The sequence below is a fragment of the Phaethon lepturus genome, unplaced genomic scaffold (assembly GCF_000687285.1).
Source record: "Phaethon lepturus isolate BGI_N335 unplaced genomic scaffold, ASM68728v1 scaffold1629, whole genome shotgun sequence".
Taxonomy (NCBI): Eukaryota; Metazoa; Chordata; class Aves; order Phaethontiformes; family Phaethontidae; genus Phaethon; species Phaethon lepturus.
The window spans coordinates 4761-27032 of NW_010562537.1; the positions used below are offsets into that span (position 1 = coordinate 4761).

General features: G+C 40.8%; 1 protein-coding gene across 1 annotated transcript; it reads right to left on the reverse strand.

The window, feature by feature from the left end:
* Positions 1-3327: 3327 nt before the first annotated feature.
* On the reverse strand, positions 3328-17930 carry LOC104615586 (adseverin-like; the record flags this gene model as incomplete). Its single annotated transcript, XM_010294284.1, is given in 4 exon segments — positions 3328-3347; positions 3350-3413; positions 16059-16220; positions 17776-17930. Coding segments are annotated over 4 exon segments (401 nt in total), but the record flags the coding sequence as incomplete, so codon positions are not given.
* Positions 17931-22272: the final 4342 nt, after the last annotated feature.

A 22272-nucleotide genomic window follows, 5' to 3' on the forward strand; every position in this document is an offset into this window, starting at 1 on the left:
TAACTCTATTCAGCTGTTTATGTGAGAAAATCAGAGCAGACTTGGCATCTGGTGAATTTTACTATGGGCAGCTGCGACTGTGGAGACCAGTCACAGTTACTGAGCAGCACCAGCAGCAATTTGTCCAAGGTGGTCAGTTTATTTTTTAAATTTCCGAGGCAGCAACCTTATACAGCACTGCTTATTTAAACCTGCCCGTCAGTACCTCACCTAAAGTGCAAACACGGAGGTGAAACTAGGTAGATTAAACACCTTTGACGGGCTCACACAGAAAGTTTCTGCCTCTTCTTTGCAGTCAAGGAGTTATAGTGATTCCTGCAGCGAGACCTTCTGTGCACCCGCTGCAGGTCTGAGCTTTCCTGACAGGCTGCGTTTCCCGAGTGCGAGCACAGGACAGTCACAGTGTGTTCCCGAGTGGCCCCTGGTCACTACGGCAGATGAAAAAAGGGCTTGCTGCTGTCAAAACTACTCATGTACCCAGCTTCTAGCCACTTGCCTTTCCCAGGGCAAGCAAGCTGTATCCTGCTGGCCTGCCATAGCAATTCATCCGGCTCTACAGCATGCTCCAGACAGCTCTCTCCCATGGGCAAATTTTTCAAGCAGTGCCAGCCTGTTCCCAGGTCCTTGCTGAAAATGGTAGTTGGAAGTGGGCAGCTGCCCTTGTCAGGCTAGTTCACCTCATCCACTGCTCTCCCGCTCCCAACGGGAAGGAGGGCAGGCCGGGAAGCACTAAGAGCCTGGCATGGCCGCTGCTGCCTCCGCTAATCGCATAGCAGGAGGGAGGCTGAATCAGCCTGTGTACCCTGGTACTCATGGTTGGGTATTCAGCCCCTGCCTGGTGAACATCATCTAGCAGGGCTGCATAAGCAAGTTAAGCCGCTGATACGGAAGCAGATTTCTAGGTCATGGGAGGGGGAATGATTCCTGACATTTATTAGAGGACATAATTTTAGGAAATCTTATTCTGATTTCAGTGGCATACTGGATGACAAAATGAATATTTAAAGTACGTCATTCTCTTCCCTAGAGGGGGGGAAAAAAAAAGTCAACCTTTTTCTAAGAAAGCTGGAGATGGCAAAAATCCATCCTTCCTGATGCAGAGGGAAAAAACAAGCATAATGCTAGATTCAGAGCAGTCAGCCTGGGCAACTGCTATAGCAAGTTAGAGACAATTTTGTGGGAGCAAGGAGAAATCAAAATGAAGAACACCAGGAACTGCATACAATCTGAGCTGGAATAGGGTTTGATAGTTTTTATATGTTTGTGAGGTTAACTATTTTACTGGCTTATTAGCAGCACATTTCAGAGCTTGGACTGGGATGGTGATGGCCCAGCTGCAAACCCCATTATGTGAGCAGCACTTCCAAAAGCAAGGCTACCCAGCCTGATGCAGGCGAGAAGGTAAGACCTGGCAGCCAACAAACCCACCTGCATCAGGCTCATTACAGTAGTGGTGATAAAATCCATGAATCTGCTTGCATGGAACTACCCATTTTTCTTCCCTCTATATTCACAATCCAAAAGGAAAAACAGAGACTTTTCATACACTGCTGAGCAAGGGAAGAAAAGATTTATTCTGATAGAATAACAATAGCACTACAGGATCAAAATGCAACCTTGGCCTTTTTCCTGCTCTTAATCATGTGCCAAGGTTGCTACAAAACAACAGTTACACCCAGCTGAAAAAGTCTGGCAAACAGATGCAGGGGCGAGGCCAGCATATCCCTGCCTCCCGACGGCCATCGCAGCGCTGGGTCCGCATCCTTGCTGCGGCGGCACAGAAGTCTGACTTTGCATCTGCATCTGTACCGTAGTCAGATAAGAGGTGCAAAGTGCAGCTCTTCTGATCAATGCTCCCAGCTCACACGTGAGCTTATCGGAAGCCTCGTGCAGAGCCGCGAGCGGTAACCGCGGGACGGGCTTGGCCGTAGGAGGCTGCTGCCACGGGACGTGCCAGCAGGTTCCCACGGTGCCACCCACCCACGGCACACAGCAGGCTGCGACCCAATACCATGATTCAAGTAAGGAGCATGAGGTTGGGTTCCAGTTGTCAACCTGTGCTCTTTTCGTAAAAGTTATAGGCGTAAAGTATGTGCCACATCAGAGTCGGCGCGGGAAGTCTGCACAAGGAAGTAAAAAGCCAGGTAGAGGATTAGTTTGTGGGTTTTCTCCTTCAAAAATCTCCGGGGCCCTGGGTGCCTCTGAGCACAGCCACATCTGTACTCGCATCCACAGGCAAATAGTCTTTGCAAGCAGATGGACAGATCATCCGCAGGGGTCACCACAGCTAGCATGGCCAAGGGCTGGCAGCTCAGCACCCGGCACATTTTTCTGATTAGGCAATAACCAGTTATAGTCCATGTGACCAAACTGAATGTAAGCACCACCAACAATAATGGCATACCTGCATGCACCATTAGCATTACTTCCTGAAGTTAATCTGAAGTCTAAGCTAACGTTCTAACTTTACATTTTCCATTTTATTAAAGGACTGCTTTACGACCCTGCTTCCCTCTTCCTTCCTTTTAGAGAATGAATGGAAAAACCTTAATTTATCACACAAATGTCAAGTGACAATACTTTTATTAGAATGCAGCCTGCAACAATGCATTAGTACTCATTAATTTTTTTCAAGATCTGAAAACTCCATAAATTGAGGATTTTTTTTTTTTGCAATCTACTTTGATCAAGTCAGTTACGAAATCTAAATTCTGTTTTTTAAGGAAAAGGTTAAGCTTTCTAAACATATGAGGAAGGGGCTTAGTAGGGTTACTAAAGGCTAGGTGCGTAAGAGTTTGTAATAGAAGTGGTTATGCAAACCAGTATGCTTGGCCCCATGCGTGTCCATGCACTCTGCTACATTTGTTGACAGCCTAGCCATAGTAATTCTATGTCTTTCCTCTTGTTGTGAGGATCAGCCCACCTTGAAGCTGCTGTTTCCTCATATGGAGCAGATAGTGTGGGGTTCTGAATTAATAGCATGGCTCATATCTATTACCCTACAGCTGATTCAAAAAGCAAGCATTTAGTTTTTGAAAAAATATTCTCAGATGATTAATTATCTCAGACTTCACTGCTCAATAAACTTAATGCTGTTTGGATAAGGAGGGAAAAGTAGTATACACTGGCCTACCATAACCTAAATCTGACTTCCTGGAGTCCTTGAAAAACATAAGGTTTGAGCCCAATCCTGTTTAGTTCCTGAGGTATAAAACCCACTTTATTCACAGCTACATCAGTAACTGGTACACATACTACAATACCTCTATGAGTCGGTCTGGTTCACTCCCTTCTTCCACAGTAATTAATTTAGACCTTCCATTTCGTTCATTGTCCCGAATGCCAACAGCAACTTGCGTAGCCTTCAGCCGCTCGTATTTGTTGCATGATGAGCCACACCACTGATAGATTTCCTAAAATAATGAAAAGCACACACGCATTAGCTATAAGATTCAACACTGAGCAAAATTATAAAATTCATCTTATTAACTATCTTACTGGATGTAAACTGCTGGAACATCAGTGAAGCTACATCTTTCAGAAATACTTTCCAGAAAAGATTTGCTAAGTCACCTGTATATTTGTAATATGCAGGGTATTTACAGAATGTAATTTACTATCCACATATTAAGAGATTGCTCAGTCTAAGAGTTTTGGTTTGACTGAGTTTTATCCCAAATACAGATATCTCTTCAGCTATCTAAAGAACTTGAAACTTTTGAATTTGCTACTGCAAATTGTTTTTATTTTATGGCAGTGCCTCTTCTACACTACTTTCCGGTAGTGCTGGTTCTCATCTGTGGCAAGAAACAAAGTAAATTCAAAATCTCAAGAAAAACCCTGACCATATCTGCTACTCAAAGGTAAAGTTAAATCTTTCAATACAGTTTTTATTTGGTGACTTTTTGCTGTATAATGGTATTTGTCACTCACTCTGCTGCATCAAACCACAAAACCAGCTCAAGTGCAAACAGATAACATAGGTGTTTTCAATAAAAAGTTTTTTTCACTTGAAGATTTTTCCTCAGTGTACAGCTGATCCAATGCTCATAACATTTTATTAACCTCAGACTAATGCAAGCCCTTCCAACTGTAGATATTCACAAATGACTTTATAAATTAATTCTAAAGATTTACAGATCAGGAATACGCAGTTTTTATGGTCAGTTAAACCACCAAGTTCCACCCCAGCAGAAGATGGACATATACCTGGTCCCCCTTCCTGGCTGAGGAACTGACGAAAAGAAAGACAAGAGACACATCTGTAAAAGATGCCTCCATTCAGGAAACACAGCAGCTAGGAGTCAGCTGCTGCCACAGGGGCAGTCCACCCCATCCTGGTTGCCACCTTCACAAGGATCTCCTCGGACACTGCGGCGGTGGCTCTCCATGTCGATGAGCAAGCGCTCTGGTAGCAGTAGCCCACTCCTAGATATCATCTTACAGGCCTTCAAGGCCTTCCTTGCCTCTGGCTGAATAGGTAGTGGATGTGTATGCCCCGCGCATGACAGGGAAAGCACAATTTAACCAGAATGGAGCACATCCCCAAGGCATTTCCCAGAAAGGAGGGCCACCAGAACCAGCCTAACACAGGCCAACTAATCCAGCCACACCACAGACCAAGAACCCCAGTTTTGGCAAGTGCCATTATTCATCCTGAATGCAAAGCATTTCAAAATAAAGAATTTAGATTTCAGTCTTGATGAAAATTACTAAGAAGAGGAAGAACATAAGCTGCAGAGCCGCTAGTGGCTGAGCTGGAAGGAGCTAGTCAAAGGAAATTAATCAGCTTGGCTGGTTGCTTCCCCCCCTCCCCTTCTTCTGGAAGAAAATAATTTGATTCTTCTTCACAGGATTCTATCAAAATAGCCCGAATAGTACAGCAATAAAGATACACAGTAATTTTCAACTTTAAAAAAAGTTGAACTGGTTTGTGTTCATCTACAAGGCAAATAACAAGGATTTAATTAGAGCCCTCACTGAAAAAATTAGTGGGGTCTTAGATTTACAATGTATATACAACTGCGTAAAACTGAGATTTTGGATGAAAACCTGTTTCATTCAAAAAAGCTCTTTAAGCTATTTCTGCTGACCACTATTGTTATTTAATAGTACTTGAAATGGTGGCTTGAGACAAGCAAGAGATGAAGTCCAGCTTCTCCGTATTAGGAGATGCAGACTTCTAACAGCCAACATTGATGCCATCTGCATGCGAAACAGTGCTAGTAACTTCTGATATGTACTTTTCACCAGCTTGGACACAAAAACTCCCAAAAACTCAGTGATCTCACAAACAAGTTCCCTTCCCTTTGTAAGCATCCTTCAAAGACAAAGTTTTAAGCTTACGTCAGTCTTACAGATTCCCAGAACTGGATCCCTTTCAACTGGCAGATGTTATGCAATGAAAGCTATGAGGTTTTCAGTTTGCCTTTGCCAACTTGACTGTAGGCTTAAGACAAGAAAAAAAAAAAAATCTGCTTCCAAGTTCTGGTTTAAAAACTCTCAGCTTACTATGTATCCAAAATCTAGACATACACTTGGCTTCAGGTCTGAACCTTATCTTAAATCTAACTTTTGACATTTCCACATGAAAAAAATATCTGTGCATACCTGGGGAACCAGAATTTTCTGTTAATGAAAAATTAATGAAAGACTGCCTTGAGTGTGTAGAAAGTCAGGTTTCAATTTGAGCAGATTTTTTAATATAATTATTACAGCCACGTACTGCTACAGCCCTCTCCCAAATTTTGGGAGATTTCCCAAAACGCAGACTCCTTTAGTTTTTGAGAATTTCAGCCCTCAAACTTACTCATTGTCATCTTGGCCTACCTCCTACTAATTGAGCTTATTTGAAATTATGTGAGAAAACAGGAGTCACAAGAGAGATAGCAGCGATAAATAGGAATTCTTTATTTCCCACAGTCTATAGAAACAATAAGGAAGAGAAAGAAGACATATTTAGAGAATTAGCTGAAGAGGTTAGGCAGCTGTTGCCTTATCTCAGCGTGTATGCTGCAATTCATGGAGATTACTCATTCAGAAAGGGTAAAAGTTCAGTTTCAGTAGTATATGTCAGCCTCATTTTTGTCTTCTGGTAACTGGACACACAACCTCAAACAAGTATTCCCATCTACAAAATAAATAGTATTTACTGTACTGACCACAAAAGATATTGTGAGACTTAAGCTGTTACTGCAAATTACAAAGACCTTTACTTCTCAGACAATAAATTCACATTTTCTTTTCTTAGCATCTCCTAAAGGTCCTACTGCACAGTGCACCCCGGCTACCCTGCATTCACAGTGTATTTTCCCACTTTGCCTTCAGTCAGCAAGTGACTAAACTGGGCTCTTCTACAGTCTACTGGCTGTAGGCTTCAAATCAGCCTGAGGAAGGAGAAAGACCTATGAAGATATACAGTAATGTATTTCAGATTTTTTTGATTTGCAGACTTCATTATTTTCCTTATGAAGTCCACCTTCCTAAACTACAGAAACTTTCTCATAAAATAAAAAAGGTCTAAATACTTTTGTCCTAAACTAAACTAAATAACTATTAAATTGTTAGCTGTAACCTTGTGTGGTAAGGTTTTCTCTTGCCACATTAAAAAACCCCTTGAATCAACAATCAGTGTCTGAAAACATCCTTGATCTGGACTTGGATGAGCCATACCACTTCTATAAGCTCCATCTTCCCCGGTTATTTAAAAAAAATAGTGATTTTAAAAGCTAGAGAAACAAGAATCTGATTCTTTTCAGCACTAGGGAATAGAGACAGTATTCTTTATTAAAACCCTGAAAGATAAAATTCATGTACAATAGAAGGAAGTGAGCAACCACGAGTCATGGAAGTGTCCCGAAGTGTATAATATTTTACTGTAATTACTATGAGCACTAAACAAATACCTTAAGCATTCAGTGCCACAAGTCTTCAGGAGCTTAGATTTAGTTAATTTTCCTCTTAAGTAAAATCTTCTCCATTATTTTTAAATGTATCTAATTTTGATTTGATTCTACCTTTATGGTAAAAGTTTGGCTGGATATTTACAGGTTTGCCTTCCTGATATAACTTACAATAGGCAGATTGGGTTTTTAACAATTTAAAGCCAGAAAAAAGATATTTTTCAAGTTAAATCCGCTTCTTGACAATACAAATATTTAGATCTGAATTTACCTGTCATACAGTCAGCTAATTATCTAACCATGTCCCAACAGACCCCAAAGCTTTTGGCTTTTATTTTATTATTAATGTATTTATTTTTAGACCTATATAAAGTGCTCAACTAGGGCCATAATATGGTATTTAGCTTTAGCTCATTCAGTGCTTTCACAATTTCTTAGCTGTACTACACTTTCACTATTTTTAGGCTTGTTTTGCTAACTTTATTTTGAATTGGCAGGCTGACAAAAAAATGTTTCCATTAAAATGAAAATAGACTTCAAGTGTTCCCTCCACTCAAAAAAAGGGAACTTCATTCACCAGTAATTCCTGTGCCAAGCCCAGTTTATTTTCAGAAGTTTGTACTAGCAGTGTGGTTTTTGTTTTTTTTTTTTTAATCTCTTTAACAGAGCTTGAGAGGTGTTATGGGAAAGAGCTATTCTGCTGCCTGATATTAATGGTTGTTGATATCAATATACTTGTCAGATCACAGTGGGACAATTATCAGCTGAGGGTGAGAAAAATGTTATCATGAATAATCACAGTGGCCACCCTAGAGTTCCTGAGGGAGGTTGGGAAGGCAAAGCCATGCACACTGCAGTCATAGCAAGGTCTCTCCTCATCTGCACATTTTGGGGGGGATGCAGTTTGGTCTCCTATAGAGTAGCAGGATTCACTGCTTTTACTCCTGATAGCTTGTGGCCTGCAGAGTGACCTTGAGCAAGTCACATGAGATTTCTACAGCATATTAAAAATGACCCAACACTTAGCTTCTATACAGAAGCGTATGGCAGGACGATTATGTATGGCTTGTGTAACTGAGCACTTACCCCTCTATGGAGAGGGATTGTGAAAGCACACCTCCTGCCTTCGTGCTCCAGCCCCAAGTGGCACGTAGAGCAAGAGAAGGAAAAACGAACAAAAAAAAGTGCTTATTTCAGAAGTGGCTTAAAACCAAATTTTCCTTTCCAACACACAGCCACCTCTGTATTCAACTGGAAGCCTGCTTGGTTTGGAGGCAAATGAAAATATACTGTGTCCTGGTGTCTTTTCTATGAGTCTTAGCCAGGACTATGAAGGCAAAACCAAGAAGCTTAAATCTATGAAGAACTCACAGTTTTTTCTGGTTACAAACATGTCCTGCACATAAAAGTGTTTTAATCCTGTATCTTTGTTGAAGTGCCTATTAATTTCCAGGCCCATACTGTAACCACTGATTTGCATTCTCTTACATGAAGGGACATTAAAAAGCTAAACAAATTAAATAGGTTCCAAAACTCTATTCAAAGCAAATTTGTGGTAAACATCAGTTTTGGTAGAAAATAACAATGAAATGTTTGAGGTGTTAAGTCTCACTAATCTTAAAATATAAAATAAAAACTTAAGCTTTCACTAAAGGAAAGACTTTAAGCCAAGAATCACAAGCTGGTATGCCTCTATTCTTTGTTGGCAGGCTGATGCACCCTAAGCCTGTCCACCTTTGCCTGCATCTGCCCCAGAACATGCTTCCAGAATGTAATTGCAATTCAATTAAAAAAATACCACTCTTAGTTAAGAGTCAGCTAAATCTGTAGTGTGGATAGTGTTCTGTCAACATGATGCAGCTTATGAAATACAGTATATTATAGCTGATTTTGTATTATAGTATATTATAGCTGACATATTATATTAGTCAGGATGTTGTCTTCTGTTGCTCTAAACCACAACATTAAGTATGGAGGCACGGCTGTGAAGCAGAGGGGCTTAGCACAAAGACCACCTTCAGCTAAACCTGCTTGCTCATGTGAAACACCATACCACATTCTCTTTACTCCCACAACTCATACAAAAGGGCTAAAAGCAGGAAAAGAAGGTTTGTAAAGTTATTACTGACTTAATTCCTCTCTTCTCTTAGGCTTAGCTGTTTCTGTTTATTAAACAGAATCAGATCAGAGCCTGGGCGAATAACCACATCACAGAAAGCCACTGTAGTGGTTTCACAGTAGGTAGGTAGAAGAAAGGTGGGTCAGGAGGAGAAGAGCTGTGGTGCAGGAGTGCCCAAAGGAGCCTGTGCTCCTAATCCTCACTTGAGAGTGAACCTAAGATACTACTTCTTGAGTGAAGTAGAAAAAACTAGCAAAGCTAGAGGCAGATTGAACATGCACAAATATTGGCAAAGCTTTTATGCGTATCTTATCATGCTCCTATGTTTGTATCAAACTAATTGGCATGCACTCAGCTGAGACTCCATTCATGCTCTTCATGGTCATTAATAAACAGCTGTTCTGATAAGGCAAGAGTTCATTTTAGCTGAAACTGTTCTTTGTTAAAGTCTAGTCTGAAATTAACGTTAACAGATTTAAAGGGAAAATGCCAATACAAGATGAAAATAGACTTGGAAAAAAGTTTTTATATGCACTGCAAACAGAAATGCTTCCAGGGCCTTCAGTTCTCAGTAAAAAGTATTTGTAAAGCAAATGCACATTACTTTGGCGGTTGCAATTCAAACACCTAATTTTTGGAAACTGAATGGAGAGCCCTAAAGCAAGAGTGTGGATCTTTTCTTCAGCAAAAAAGGAGTGCTAAATCAAGAAAACAAAGTCCAAATGGTGGGGAAAGCAACTAAACAGTAAAACTGAATAAAAGTGACTAGGATACAGCACTTTTTGTCAGTTCACTGACATTCAGTTTTTTAGGAACTGACATATATTAAAGTTTCCCAGAGAGGTGGTAGATGCCTCATCCCTGGAAATATTCAAGGTCAGGTTGGGCAGGACTCTGAGCACCCTGATCTAGTTGAAGATGTCCCTGCTCATTGCAGGGGATTGGACTAGATGACCTTTAAAGGCCCCTTCCAACCCAAAGATTCTATGATACATATTGAGAAGAATGTTTGGACTGAACCAGATTAATACAGGCTGTGGAGACATTTTTCTCCTTAAATTATTCAATGTTTTTTCCTGTCTTGACTGTTGAATTCTTGATACAGGCAGGGAAAATAGAAAAATCATTTCACATATGCATCAAATCTGCCTTTTACATTTGTTGAAACTGTAACACAGTGAACCATTGAAAGTTGTGGAGTTTTGATAATCCAAAACAAACTCTGAATTCATTCAGCCAGAATCCTGCTGAGGCCACCACAAGCCAGGCCCTGGTATAAGTACAACAGCATCTTTGTAATCAGTCTTGGAGTCTCCCATTTGATTCAGCTGGAACAAATTGTCAGAGTAAAAATAAGTCAGATGTACCACAGTCATACACTTACTACATTCATTTTCCCTCTCACACCTGTTTTGCTAGTATATTCTGGGAATAGCTGTTGCTAAACCACAGTGCATTAAAGGGTGAGTACCAGGATGATATTCATTCTAAATGACAGCAGCTCAAGCAGCAAAACATCTGGATTTCCTACAGCATCAGGAAGTAACCTAACTGAATCCTTGTGCATACATATATGTCCTGTCCACCTGAAGCTTTAATGATGTTTTCTGTTTCAGCTTCTTTTCTGCTTACAACTGGGGGCAAGGGGAAGCTTCCCAGTCCATAGAGTATGAAGGAAAATCACATACCCTGAATACTCTAACTGAAGTGGGGGGGAAAAAAGGGCTTAATATTTATTTTTATCCATCTGACGACTTTGTCACTATAACAATTTCCAGAATGCTGGAGCTGTAAAAATAATTGGTTCACAGATTTACAGAAAAATGCTTACTAAGATACACTGTGCATAGATATAACCACATTTTTAAGCCATTAATAAGTCCATAAAGTTAATAAAGAACTAAAGCAGTTGTTCTAGCTCTGCTACTTGTTTGGCAACTCCCTGTGACAGCATGAGCGACAGTTTAATTCTCAGCTGAGGGAAACTGGGGAAGAGGTTAGTTGTAGGAGAAACACATGAATGAAAAAAATGGAAAAAGGATATGACTAGTCAGTTGTTAGTGCCAGGGAGAGCAACTAGAAAGAGAAACTTACAGTGATGAACCCCAACATGCAAGAATCTGCTTTTCCAGTCCTGTTTATACCCAAACAGTGACTTTATTAAAGCAATTAATATGCTGATTATGAACTGGTTTCTCTAAAGGAAGAGAAGCAAAGCCACCTAGAAGAGATAGGGAAGGAAAGAGGCAGGGAGATTACAGAAGTAAAGCTACAACTGTGCTTAAGGTTGCAGTGGGATGCTGAATCATACCCATAGTCATAATCATAAAGCAAGTATCTGTCCTCTTGGTCTTTTACCATTAAAAAGCAGAAGTTAATTTTCTTTTTTTGAATATAATTTCGTTTATAGCAAGTTAACAGTTTTTATGAAAAGCAGCTGTCAAAAAAGCCAGCCTTTTCACTTGGTGTATTTTTTCTAGCATCTTTGTGCAAGACAGCAATTTTTCCTTTTGACGTACCTATTATGTCAGCAGTTCAAGTAGGAGCATACTGACTGATACATGATTACAGCAGCTTTATTCAGTCTGATACTTTTGAGTTCCAGCATCATAATTTTCGTTTGTGATTCATGGAGCCCTTGAGAAGTACATACATTGATTGCTGGCTGGCACAACAAGTTGTTTTTAAGCACACCGCAGGCTCTTAAATTTCAAACTAGCCACCTCTTGGATGTTTATAAATCAGTTTATAAGCCCCACTGTAGGAATGGGAAGGATGGGCAACTGAGTGCAGTTTACCTTCAGTCTTCACTTAACTTGAGATATAGTTATCACCTCACCATCGGCATTCTTCCTTTGGGAAGAAGGGTAACGTTTCATTAGCAGAACTTTGATTGTACTGACAAAACTTTGCAGCCTCAATCGGGCCCAAGCTTAGAATGGCTTGTTACTTATCACACATTTCTCTTCCTGCCCCCTTTTAACAATTGTCTCCTAATTTCTTCCAGGAGGCTGAGTGGCACACAGCCCTCTCCCTGCCCTCTGCATTCCCTTGGCTCATAGTGCTGCTGCTGCCTCCCATCAAGAGGAGAGTCAGCCAGAGAGAACCAAGTCTTGCATTTTACAAAGCTCTATCTGAACAAATGTGTATAGACTATTTTTGCTGGTCATTAAGGATACAACTTTAGACAGTCTTCATACAGCAGAGATTCCCAAACTGAGCTGAGTAGCTTTCAAGAAAATCAGCTGATCTCTTCATGTTGTTTTATTGTATTGCTACTCCCATTACTTCTGCTCCATGTTTTGGTAACTACCCAAATTATCAACACGTCTCAACATTCACATTTGTACATCACCAATGTTCATAGGGTAAACTTGACAATACTGCTAAGTTTCCTTCCCACTTTAAACCAATCACTAAGAAAGTTGAGAAAAGAGATTAAAGTCTTTAGCACATCTTATCAGACATATACAAGCTATATTAACTTATGCATCTGGATAATACTAAAATAGCCTGGGAAACAGTGTGTATGTAATTCACTGAATGGCACAATGCTTAATCTATTTCTTTCGCTTCCATGATCATTCTCCATGCCCTCTCATGCTCCTTGCTGTTTGAGAATTCGTCTTGGTGATGGAGAAAGAAAGAGGGATGTGGCTAAGAGGAGGTGGCTGAAGCATGGAGTGATGCAGGGAGAGCCACATCTGGAGGTGAAAAGGAGAGCACAGAGCCAGGCCAGACAATTTATGGCCACCAAGAACTGCCAAACCCACCCTGGTGCCTCTCAGGTGGGACACCAGGAAGAGCTCAGCACCCTCTGGCCAAAAGGACAGGATGGGAAGCGTGGCAGAAGACCACGGCTGCTGGGAGGACTTGAGCACAGCTGTGCCAGGACAGGATGCGCTAAGCAGTACCTAACAAGGTAAAGTGTCCTTTACATCAGGCCTGTACAAAGCCTTCTCAGCAACTGCCCTGCACTTGTCTTGCCTGCCCTGTCCCAAAGGCTCCTTACAAGTTTGTCAAGGAGGTGTCATGGAAATCCCTTGTAGAAAAAAAAATCATAAATCAAGAGTCTGGCACCCTCCTGGATTACTCATTGCACTGGAACATCAGTCTGGCGGTCACAGTGCTCATGTCATGGTCTTACAGAAGATTTTTACCCACAGCTAATGACTCGCTGCCATCTGCAGCTATCTTCTGTTCCACCCCAGAGGGTTCAAAGGAGGCAAAATAAGACTTGGTCAGGATATTTGAAGTGCTGTAAGTGTGGTTTATCTAGGTATGAGGTAACCATCAGAACCTGAACTGTAAATATGTGAACCTAGCTGGAAATGCACACAAATGCTTTCTACCTAAGGCATTATCACTGAGAGGGAAACCTTAGTGACTTGAATGATTTTATTCCTGATCATTATTACTTTTCTTAATTTTCCCTTATCTGTTCAAATCACATATTTAAAATACTGCTGTAATTGAGCTCAGTGGGAAAACTGAAATGATGTTTCATTATATTAGATAAGTGGCTTGATAAAATGTAACAGGAAATGGACTGCACCAGCAGTTTTGCAGTGACATGGAGGCCATCCTCCTGGTTAGCTAAGAGACTGGGGAAAGCAAGTCTTGGAAATACATCTTATTTGATATGCTACAATAATTTGATATTAAAAGCACTGACCATAAGCTCATTATTTTATGCAATTACTGCCCATTATTCTCAGACAATGATTCAGTAGTGCCTTGCAATAAATCCCAAGACTCTAGAGCAACCCTATTTAAGATTCATTTTATTTCAATTATTAAGTAAAGGAATCTACTTGAGCCAATTTCTTTTTTTTTTTTTTTTTTTTACAAGGACCCCTAAATTCAATTAAGAGCTCCTGTAAAGACTCACCCATTTACAATGGGCCTCTAGTCATGGAAAATTTCAATCTGAAATACAGTTATTTCAGCTTGAAGTATAGTTCTTGTAAAACTTGCTCAAGATTTCCACTGTGACAGTGTATTTTCTACAACATCTATTTCTCTACAGGCACCTCACTAGACTTAACAGATCTTGAAGCATGTCACACGTTGCCTTTTCATCTCCCACAGGAAAGGTCCGGTTTACATAATAACCTATGATGAAATTACTACGAATTTCTGGATGATGAAACATTTTTTTCCTTAACTTGTTAATACAGTCAAGAAAACCCATGCCCATACACCACTGACACGGCAAGACCAAGAACTGTTATTAGTCATGCGATTTGACTGACATTTCCCATAGCACAGTAAAGAGATCTAGATGTTGTTCACATCTAATTTTTCTTCCCACAAAGGCACAGGGTTGCATTACTGCTTGAAGTCTGTCTTGTCAAACACGAAATCAGAAACTAGAGTGATGCTATACTAAAAAAGAAAAAGGCTTACAATGTACATTCAGTATTAGAAATCAAGACTATAAAGCCATATTACATCTAAATTGCTTACTGACAGTGATGTCCCCTCAACAAATCTCAAATCTCATCAAAAGGGATGAGCCCCAAGCTATACATGTACCACCACTATATACACATAGTGCATTTCACTGGTGTCATTGCCATGCCCACAGTGTGACCTGAGTAATTACTTTAGGTGAACTGGGTAACTGTGGCACAATAAGGGTCAGGACAAGTCAAATTTGTGGAGTACACCCAGTTCCACAGGGTGTCCATGGGAGGTTAACTCCAAACTAGAAAACTATCAGCCTGACTGCAAAAGCAGCACTTTCTGTCAATGTTTAGTTCCAACTTTCCCATTTCCCATGGGTTAACTCTGAAGGGGAACAGATGATTGGAGTCTCCTATGCATCCTAAATACAAAGTAACATGGAGAGATAGCTCTTTGGTTACTGATCACTTGGCTGTTTCAGATGATTAGACCACAGTGCCATAAGAGGAATGGGATAACATTAGGAAAAAAATGGTTGTTCTGTCTGAAGGCTGCTAAGCATGATAAAACCTAACAGACATGATCAATATAGCTATTTGATACCAATATCAAGATATCTTCAATTTTTAATTGGTATCTTGGTACCAATATCTACCAATATCAAGGGATATCTACCAATACCCCTTATCACACCAAGGGATGCTTTCAGAAGAAACAACAAAACCTGTAACATGGGTTCAGAATAGCTCCTCTTTTAAAGAGGTCAGGGAACTATTCTCTGAAATCTTGCTGAAGTGGCTGACCACTTCCTTGTGAAGCACTACAGTTAAGACCAACTGCAGTTTCTGCCTTGCAGATAAACTGTTTTCTTTCATGCGTTCTTAATTTTATACATATCAGCATCTTAGGCATGGGAATAATTTCAAACAGCTAACTAGCATCTAACTAGCATGGACTACATCCCAGCTGCTACTTTTAGGATTCATTTTAAAACTTCTTGATACTAAGGTGACAGTACTATACTTTAAGTATGTGAAGCAAGCAAAATTATCTTATCTGTCCATACGCTTCTGCACTAAGTCTCTCTATTTGCTTTCAGCAGAAAGCCTTGAAGTATGGGATTGCTTCTTAAGTGATCTCTTTAAATACTCAAGTAGTTTTATAACACATTGTATGACAAGTTTATTATGACACTTCTTTTGCATTTCTTTAGGGTCAGTTGTCATGATCAAAGTTTTATGAATATGAAGAAATGCTCTTCAGAGAAAGATCCGATCTGTTCTGCTCTGAACCCTAGCACTGATCCCATTCAGCTGGTAGACAGTGTCAAAGTCAGGACTTACTGTGAACAGCTTAAGGTTCAAACATCAGTAGTAAAATATCCCAATGCCTTGAATGGGAAGAGAACTGTTTCCTGAAGGATAATCTGTGCATAATTCAGAAAGCATTTAGGGCAGTTTTGAACCTTCAAAGTGTTGTGACCCTGAAACTGATTTTCTAAAGCAGATTCTTCCTGTCAGTTTGCGTGAATGACAAAATCAGTTGTGGATTTTAAGGGATGATTCAGACCTTAAAAGTGATGCTGCATGCCTTACTTTTCAATGTGTTTTGCTCTACTAAAGACTTACAGTTCCGAGGTCGATAATGAAGCAATCTCCTCTGTTGAAGCTGGTCCAAGCCAGAGGGACTTCTGTGGCTCTTACAACTCTCCGGCCCTTGATATGCAGAAGCCTCTGAGCACTCAGATCATTAGTAACAACATGATTAAATCCAGAGGCAACACCACCTGCCTGAAAAAAAAAAACCAACAAAGTAGCAAGCTTTATTTCAGTTTGATTTCTGCAAATTTACCTTTTTGCTACAGCTGAGGAGCTAGCAGGGGGAAAAAAAAAAAAGCTTATGCAGTGAGAGGTGAGCCAAAATAATACACTGTTTAATAGTGCTGACCACAGACCAGACAGACTTGGGGAACACTGCTACTGCTGAACTCGGGTGTGAGCCTTTATCTGACGGAGCAGATGTCACTGCTTCAGAGGGTTTTCAGATGAGTGGGGAAGGGGAAAGCACAGGATTTACAGCACTTTCCTGCATCATCCAGAGGATAAAGTAATGCTGAACCACACTGTTAGGACAAAAATCAGCAAGTTATCAAATAAGGACTGAGGGAAAGCAGAGGAATATGCAGCTCCTGTACAAGTTTTCACAACTTCCTTAAATTCAGAGGTCTGAGGGTTTTTAGTGGCTAGTTATGTATAGAGGGAGGAGTCATTCCACAGCAGCTCTGTAATTTTCTGAAAGGACTATTTGCAGTTTAGGAGACAACCTAGCAAAGAGCACCAAACTGGGGGAAACGAGACCAAACTATTGATTTACAATCAGTAAAGAGTTACGTTTAAGTCTAACTTATTCTTGCAAACCGGCTTGGCTCTCTGCCTCTGAGGCAGCATTCTCCACTCCTCCAAGAGACCCAGATCTTGGCTTGGAATAGAAAGTGTCTCTTGAAATTACAAAGGAGAAAAAAAAAAAACGTAGAAGAGTGGGCAGGTCACTGTCAAGCTCTCTTACGCAAGACTTAAAAGCTTCAAACTGGTTGTGTAGACTGTTGCAAGTTACAAACCTCCATAATAGGAAAAAGGCTGACTGAGCAATGGTTCTCAAAGCTCCTACTACAAGGAGATTCCCAGGAGATGCATTATTTTATTCTTAAAAGATGTCTTTAAAAGGTTCCTTCCAAAGATTCTGCTTCTGGCAGTGACAGAAAGAGGAGGCTGACACTACAGCTTTTTAAAGTATAAATTTTCATGAAAAGTATTTAGGAGGTTTTTTTACCTACCTCAAATTAAAAAAAAAACCCATGCAGTAGGACTGCAAAAGCACCATTTTTAGACTAAAGTGAGGTTTTGGTCTTTTCAACTCTGCTCATGTTTTTAACCACTTAAGCACATTGGGTTCTGCATTTGAACAAAATGATTCAGTCTAGAACATCAAAATGGTCTCTGTGAAATTTACTGCCTCCCAAACACCAAAAGTCCCTACTGTGAGCTGCCTTAGACACACAAGTGTGAAATCTCAGGATAGCTTGATTTGTGGGGAGGAAGGGGTAGGGGGAGACCACTGGGACAGGTTTTCAGTTATCAGAAGAGGTACTGGTAAGCAAGCTGCTGCTTTCTGTACGAGTACTGGGACTCCTGTAGTTTAGGATAGGTAGTTCAGATCTAAAACCACTAAACATTAAGAACGAATTTTTAAACTTCCAGTAACAGATACAAAGCAGAAGATTTTATTTTATTTGGGGGACTATGTTACATAAATTTTTAGAATATATTTTGACAGATGGCTTTTTACCTTGTATTTAATTCCTCCTTTGAAGTAGCCCACAAACTCAGTAGACTCATATCCTTGAATTTCTCTACACTGCACAGGCTTTCCTCCTAAATAGTCATCCAGTTGAACTGCAAAGATAGCTGCGGCTGTGCTTTCATCCTGGGTACATTCTTTCCCTGAAATAATAGGGAATATTATGTCTATAAAGTACTAACATAACTTATTAGAATTCCGTTGGAGAAATTGTTTCTGTGACAATCAGGCACTGCCTTCAGCAGGTTGTACAGCCCATGCGATGCTTTGTTGCATGGTATACATCAACCTTGTTCACCAAATGCATGACCATCCAGACCACTTCTTAACTACTTGTAGAACTGGATTCATAAGGGGAAAAAAAGTGAAAAATACCCATTTGTCTTTTCTCAGCCTCTTTGAACAATAAAACATTTTAATTAAGTGAGTTTAGCATGATTTTAGGACTTTGAGTTGAAGTGCAAAAGACCAAGGAATGTCATGTCAAGGACTGATTAGATGCTCTTAGCATAAATACATGGTTTACCAACTCATCAAGCCATAAGCAGTCCTATTGACACTATAATGCAAGAAAAGGATATTTTGCTTAGATATCTTTTATTAGATTGCCTGGTACAGCTGGGGGAAAGAAAAGCAGCCTTGGGGCTCAGATATTTGCTTCATGAGGTCACACTGTTTTGTACTATTCAGAGATTAGCCTCTTCTCAGGCTCAAGGCCTCCTTAACTAGTGTGTTGATGGCCTAACCACACAGCAAACTAGGATGCATATTAAAACAAAACTTTTAGCATGGGCCCATACATTTTCAGCAGCTTTGATCATTTCAAGAAAACTGCAAATAAGATTAAGTCTCAAAATTTTGGCTACTCAAGAACTTTTGAAGAGTAAAGAAAGGCAAAGTTTGATTTATTTTTTATTTTTTCTTTTCAAATAAGAGAGAGATGCTGGTATACAAGCAAGAGTTCTCAAGAGCAGCTTCTCAGTTACATTAACCATTTCCTTGCTTCTAGGTGACTCAGTGGAAAAATACCATAGGGCACCAGACAGTCCAGAGAGAGATACCTCTCATAGACTGTGGGAAAAGGGGAAGCGTGTAGTGAGGTCTTGGTGTCACCTCACAGCGTTCTGAGTTATTGGTGTCACAGGAAGCCTGTTGGTAAGGTATTAGGAAAGAATAAAGCATGGGAGAGGGGGAACAGGGATGCCTAAGGACATCACTGACCTAGCTCCTCTCAAGGAGAGAGAGTGCCCTATTCATGGCCAAGCAGTGCAAATGCCACAAGGCAACTGCCCTTCACCCACCAACTGTGCTTCATCCCAGAGTAGTGTCACCACTGCCACCACCACAGCTTTTGTGGGGACACAGGTGCAATGGAAGCCTCCAGAAAGCAGCAAAGATGAAACAGAGAAGGGATCCAAAGAACAATGGAGGCATAGGGAAGAGCATGAGGCCTGCCCAAAAAAGGTAAAAAAACATTACAGAAAGCAGGATGTAACACAAGAACCTCTCAAAAAAAAAAATCCCCATGACTCAGTGATAGAAGAGCTTGCTATGTAGCAATATGCTTTCTCAGACCTGGGTACCACCTTAAAGTTAGTAGTAAAGTTTTGGGGTTTGTTTCTTTTAAATGGGGTTATTAGACTAGATCCTTCATATTTATTGCAAGCAATTAGACAACAGGGTTCGGGGTCGAAGAAAACTGGTTTTGGAACAGTGTTAGAGATGAGAACCACTACCACTCTGTCTCACAGCTGATATGCAATAAAACACTCAGTGAAACCCTGTTAAGAAAAACAACATATGATCATCAATCCAAGTGTAGGTTATTCAAGCTTGTATGAGAAACAGATTTATCTTATAGTCTGAGGCACAGTTAAAAATAAACCAGAGTATATAAGAAAAAGAAAATTTTTACTAGACTAGATGATGGTTCACATGGATACATCTTATCACTTAATTTCTGGGTACAAGGGTTAAAAAATAGTTTAAAACCACCATGCATGATTTTATTAAAGATATTAAGTGGGGCATAGCCGGTGTTACTGCCAACAAGTAGCCTCATACTGGCATAATACATGCTGTTTCCACTAGTGATAGTTTCAAGTCAAGACAGTTCCCTTAGGATTAGTAGTTTAGCTACTAAGACATCCCTCAAGTGCCAGCGCAGACAACCACGCCAGGATCCCTAAGCAAAGTTAAAAGTGGATACAGCTACCACGACACAGATCCACATTGATTGCTTGGCCATGCCAACACCATTGCAGCACCCGAACTAGCTTGTTCAGAAATTATCTGACCCGGACAGCACTTCACAGTATGTGAAATATTTGGTAAAACAGTGGCTTTTGCATAGGAAGCTTTAGGCCAATAGAACAACTATTTAGTCACTTTAACCCTAGGATGCCAGTCATAGCACAAGACCATCCTCCCATGGTCTAGACCTCCTTCTAACACCTTGGGTATGCCCAAGCAAGGTATTAGGAGGAAGTGTGCCACTACATAATATGAAAATTCAATGCTCTACTTTTATGATAAATTTGGGGTGTTTTTTGGTGAAGTCAGAATCTGTGCTGACTGAAAGCCACTGTATCGTGCCCACACAATAAAACATGCCACAGATGACAGGCAGGAGTAGAACTGTGTCACCAAATGGCAAGGCCCTTGTAAGTATTTAAGTCCAAAGTCTGTAGAGTTTCCACCAATCTAATTTCACAAGAGTTCTTTCCATCCCAAAGTCTGACTGATAATGACTGCTATAGCTGTTCAGAGATGGCTTATGAGATGTCTTCAGAAAGACCCTATTGAGGTCATCCTAGCCCACAGGTTATACAGCCTTTGCTAATGAGGGAAAAGTTTGTTGTGCATAACAGCAGTGAGAATCAGTCAACAAAAATACCAGAATGATTCAAACTCTTGCCCTGGGTGTGACCACCCTTCCCCATACACCTTGTATGAAGTTCTGCTCTCCTGTTGCTATTAAGCTTGCAGCAGTGCTTGAGCATTGCCCCACTACTGGAGTATCTTGCAAGCAGGAAGGTATTTCCCAGCAGTTAGCCCAGCTGCTGCCAACCCGCCAACTGCATAAGAACAGTGTGTGCCCAGATTACTTGAAGCTATTTACAATATCCACATATCACCACACAGCAGGAGATGTGCATCAGTGTGTACAACTAAAGGTCTTTTGCCAACAGCAAAGAGGTTTTAATTAGTGCAAATGTCAGTCACTGTTTTGACTTCACTTCCAGTTGAAAGGAGTCCTTGCATCTTTCCCTTAGAAGTGTCTACTATACCTTAACTACTACAGAGACAGTTCAAACTTCATTAACAAAGGTCTAAATAGCCAAACCCTGCTATTAACTAGCAGTGTTGTTGAAATAAGAACATCTGCCAGAAATTCATTTACGCTGCCATCTATGATTATACTCTTGTCAGAGACAGACACTATCTCACATGCCAGCTGGATAACTCATAGCACACGCAAAACTAAGCAAGCTTCAAACATTTATGCAGAAACAATCCGAGCTTTATCTGCTATTCTTTTTCAATGCATCCAAGAGTACAATGAGAACCACAGCAATTCAAACACATTAATGTTAATACACATTCACCTGACTATGTGCATTCACTGAGATGATTGCCTACAAACACAAACCTGATGGTGAAACAAAAGCAAAATAATTGATTTCAGTCAACTACACAGCAACCACTGCGGTTGGATGACTTAGTGACCAGACAAGGAGGTCTCAGAAGATATCCAGAAGATGAGGAAGTCACCTAAAATGCATCATTATGTCAGACTTCTATTTTGCTGTAAACACCGTGCTAGTAAAGGCTGAAGGCAAAAGGTAGCAGCCCAATTCCAGTGTTCCCAGTTGCTTCAGGAGGGGCTTTACTAGGCTGTCAGACTGATATTAAAGACAAGGTTTTACAGAAGACATGTTGACTTTGCCTCCCATCTCTGTTATCATCCAAAAGAAAACTTAATCTAGCTAAAAAGACAACAACTGGACACAAAGCAGTGCAACAATGCCACAGTGAGATGGCTGAGAAGAAATTTTGGTCCTAGTGGAAACAAAGGCGAGAAAACTCTCCATTGGAATGAAGGCAGGATTGCACTTGTGAGTCTCGGTTGGATGCAGCCAAGCCTCGACTTTAACCCTCCAGCACTTTTCCAAACTAACATCACAAAGCAAGCAAATATCCACCTTCCTATCATACCCCACTTTCTCATTCCCAGAGCCCCACAGCACCGCCACATCAGCGAGGCTTGGCATCACCCGGATCCTTGGCTGTAGCCCTCGTCTTATTTAAGCGCCTCAACTTGGCAGCTGCACACAGGCAGCCCTCCGTGAAAAGGGAAGCGGGGCGGGGGAAAAACGCATCTCCCGATCCCCTGGAGCCCAGCGAAGCCGCAGGAAACTTCAGCGACAGCAAGGGCAGGCACCGCACAGCCCCGGCCCGAGTCCCCGCGCCGCCCCGCTGCCT